Source organism: Corylus avellana, chromosome 4, assembly GCF_965113065.1.
Source record: "Corylus avellana chromosome 4, dhCorAvel1.hap1.2, whole genome shotgun sequence".
In the NCBI taxonomy this organism is placed as follows: domain Eukaryota; kingdom Viridiplantae; phylum Streptophyta; class Magnoliopsida; order Fagales; family Betulaceae; genus Corylus; species Corylus avellana.
In genome coordinates, this window is record NC_142493.1 from 31136511 (window position 1) to 31140106 (window position 3596).

Consider the following 3596-nt stretch of genomic DNA (forward strand, 5'->3'; position numbering starts at 1 on the left):
TAATAGCTCTTGGATGAAAATAAATGGCTTGGATATGAAATTTCAGAAACTAGAATTCTCCTGAGAATTCCAGGAGATCCGAATCCTAGTTTTTCACTACACTCTAACATCTATTTTAACTATTTACTTTAATTAAATATTATTTCTCAGTATTATATGAAAAGGGGAAGAGAGAGAGAGAGAGAGAGAGAGAGAGAGAGGGGTGGATAGGAAGGAAAAAGAACAAACAGAGTTGAGGGAGAGAGAGGAAGAGAGAAGGAAAAAAAAAAGAACAAAAAAATACAATAATGTGCTACAGTAACTTTCAAATATGAAAGTTTATTGTAGCAAATTTTTAAAAAAAATTCATTTTGAAAGCTCTGATGGAGAAGTAAAAATGCTCAAAATATCTAAATTTAACTATATCTCTATTTTGAAAGCATTGTTGAAGGTATTTGTAAAATAAAATTGTTGGATCGGGCCTATGACCATCTCATCTAAAAATCAATTGGTGTCTAGTGAGGAAAGCCAAATCCTTTTATGGCATTCGAAATTGCACCCTATAAGGCATATTCTAAGAACCGTTCAAGTGAGTAGAGTGGCATTGTTGAACCTCAACATGACACTCTCGCGACTCGAATCCATAACCCTAGCTTTAGTACTATTTGTTGGATCGGGCATTTGACTATTTCATCTAAAAACTAATTGGTGTCCAGTGAGAGAAGCCAAATCTTTTAATGGCATTTGAAATCGCACCCCGCAAGACATGTTCTAAGAGCTGTTTAAATAAGCAGAGTAACATTGTTGAACCTCAACAAAAATAAAATAAAATAAAATATTAACAACTAATTTTTACTGTCACATCATTAGTCCAGCAAATAACATATATAATCCAAGTCTTCTATCATCATCCATGATAATCATGCACTTTGTACACTTATTTATATTGTCTTCTTTACTTTAGTGTTACCCACTGAATTTCTTAAAGTTAACCCATAGGTTGGAAACCCACTCTTTATGAGCATTTTCATTGAACTAATTATTCTTCAGTTATTTTTATTTTTATTTTTTTTCTATTTTATCTATCTACTTTTTTTAAGCAACCAAAGCTTTATTTACTTTATTAAAATAATTTTAATAATAGTTTTTTTAGAAAAGTCCATATACCCCATTCAAATTACCACATAATTGATAATGTCATCCCAAACTTTCAAATGTGACAATTAATGTCTCATCAAACTACCAAAATATTGTTAATATCCTCCTAGATAGATTTGGAGAGCAAGTAGCAAACCCCAAAAAAAATGATTAAGTTAAATGGAGGAGTAATTTAAAAATCCCAACTAATTAAATTAGGCAAAAGAATTACTTTAGCTAATTATTCAACGAAAATGCTCTCCCTTAAAGGAGGAGGCAAGGAGATATTAGTGGGCCATAGGGTATTTTATGGCAGTCAAAAGATGTGGTGGTATAATTTAAATAAATAAGGTTAAAGAAACCAATGAATTAAAGAGTGGCTTCCAAGGTGTGGAAAGGGGAGTGGGATGTATCATAAAATTCTCAATCTCTATTATGAGATACACAGAAAAGGTCAACTACTAGTGCCCAATGCCCATATAGCCATAGCCAACAGGCACTTGAAAGCCAATCCCCCACTAAAACAGACTAGAAAGCCTAGAATCCAAGGAAACACTGTAACCAGCTCTTTGCCCCCCACCATCCCCAACAGGAACCTCTGGTTTTTCATGGCATCAGAAGGATAAAAAGCTGTTTCCCTTGTTCCCCACTCTCCGCTGTAACTAAAGCACAAATTCACATTATCTGGGTCCCTCTCAAAAACCTCCAAAAACACCTCCATCATATAATATTATAGACACCACAATTGATCATTATTATAAAGCCACCACTACTCTCAATCATTTCAAACCCCCATTAATCTCCTCCTCCTTCTACGCTCCCCCACCTCCCTCTCCATATAATACTTCCCCCGCCCAACCTTTGAAACTCCCAAATCACAGAAAGTTTCAAGTTTTGAAGTTTTTCAGCCATGTCCATCACAGCACTTTCAGACCCAGATAAGTTGTACAAGAAATCATTCCACAGAAGGAATGATTCTGGTGAGCTTGACGTTTTTGAGGCTGCCAGGTACTTCTCCGGATACAATGAAGCTGCAGGGTATAATGGTACAGGTTTTACTCAGAAGAACTTGAGAGATGAGAAACAGGGTTGTAGAGTAGGCAGAATGAGCTTAGACGTGCCAATGAGAAACTCTTTTCCTCAACAATCTCATGGAGTGCTGGAGAAGCAAATGAAAGAAAAGAAGTACAAGCAACCAAGCTCCCCAGGTGGGAGACTGGCGAGTTTCTTGAATTCTCTTTTCAGTCAATCGGCTTCTAAGAAGAAGAAATCGAAATCAAGCTCACAGTCTATGAAAGATGAAGAGGAGAGCCCTGGTGGGAGGAGGAAGAGGAGGATCAGCATTAGTCATTTTCGAAGCTCAAGCACCGCCGATTCCAAGTCTATATATTCTTCTTCAAGTTCTGGTTTTAGAACACCTCCTCCTTATAATGCACAAACTCCTACAAAGAGCTATAAGGATTTTAGAAGCTATTCAGATCACAAACAGGTGGTGTCCAATTTGTCAAAGCACAAAGTTTCACACAATGAGGCCTTGGATGTCGACAGAAAGAACAAAGACTTGCATTGGTTGGATGACAAATTCGAATTCAGCAAAGGGTTTTCAGAGAAATGCAAGAAGAATTCCTGCGGCAACGTGTTTTTGGAGAAAGATAGGATTTGGGTTGAGAGATATCCATCGGAGGAGAAGCAATTCGTGAAGTTCAGTGAGGTGGATGATGGTGCAGAGAGTGATTCAAGCTCTGATCTCTTTGAGTTGCAGAACTATGACTTGGGTTACTGCTCAAGCGGTCTTCCTGTCTATGAAACTACTGACATGGATACCATCAAGAGAGGGGCACCAATTTCCAATGGCGCTCTATGATACTGTATATTTTTCCCTGTGTTGGATTTATTCTTACTTCTTGTTGATCGATGTTAGAAGCTGTGAGAAAGAAAAATCTCCATGATTTTACTTTTCTTCTTCTCTTGTCCTCTTTCAAACTTCTTCCACATCTTTTCTCTGTATGTACAGTTCCAAATGTTTGTTTGTCTTTCCTTTCTCTGTTTTTTTCTTACTTTTCTGGCTTTGTTGGGAGTGCAAGAACATCAAAAGTCCACCACTGGAGTGACTTGATTAGATTGTGCGGTGAGTACTAGAGATTTCCACTCAAGTAATGGAGAAATCAAATACAGACACATCAGCATCCTATTAGATTGTGTTTGGAGCAGCAACAGCACATTAAACATACTTATAATTATTAGTTTTTTTTCCTGCAAGCATGATGTTTTTTTTTCTGCTGCCCTACGAGGGGGATTGCACGAATATGTATGAGGAATTACACATCTTATGTGCATATAAGTCTTGCATGGCGCATATATATTTATATATACATCCAGCAACATATAAAAATGGTTTCAGAACTTGGAAGGAAAAGCATAGAAAGTGCAAGTTCCGTACGTGCAAAATATATAAATTTCCTCTCTGCTGCACTTCTTTT

At 36.9% G+C, this 3596-nt stretch overlaps 1 protein-coding gene across 1 annotated transcript; it reads left to right on the forward strand.

Moving 5' to 3' along the window:
• Nucleotides 1–1545: 1545 nt before the first annotated feature.
• LOC132177849 (suppressor) lies at nt 1546–3310 on the forward strand. Its single transcript, XM_059590322.2, has one exon. The coding sequence runs from the start codon at nt 2027–2029 to the stop codon at nt 2978–2980; it is 954 nt and encodes a 317-aa protein (XP_059446305.1). The 5' UTR covers nt 1546–2026; the 3' UTR covers nt 2981–3310.
• The last annotated feature ends 286 nt before the right edge of the window (nt 3311–3596 follow it).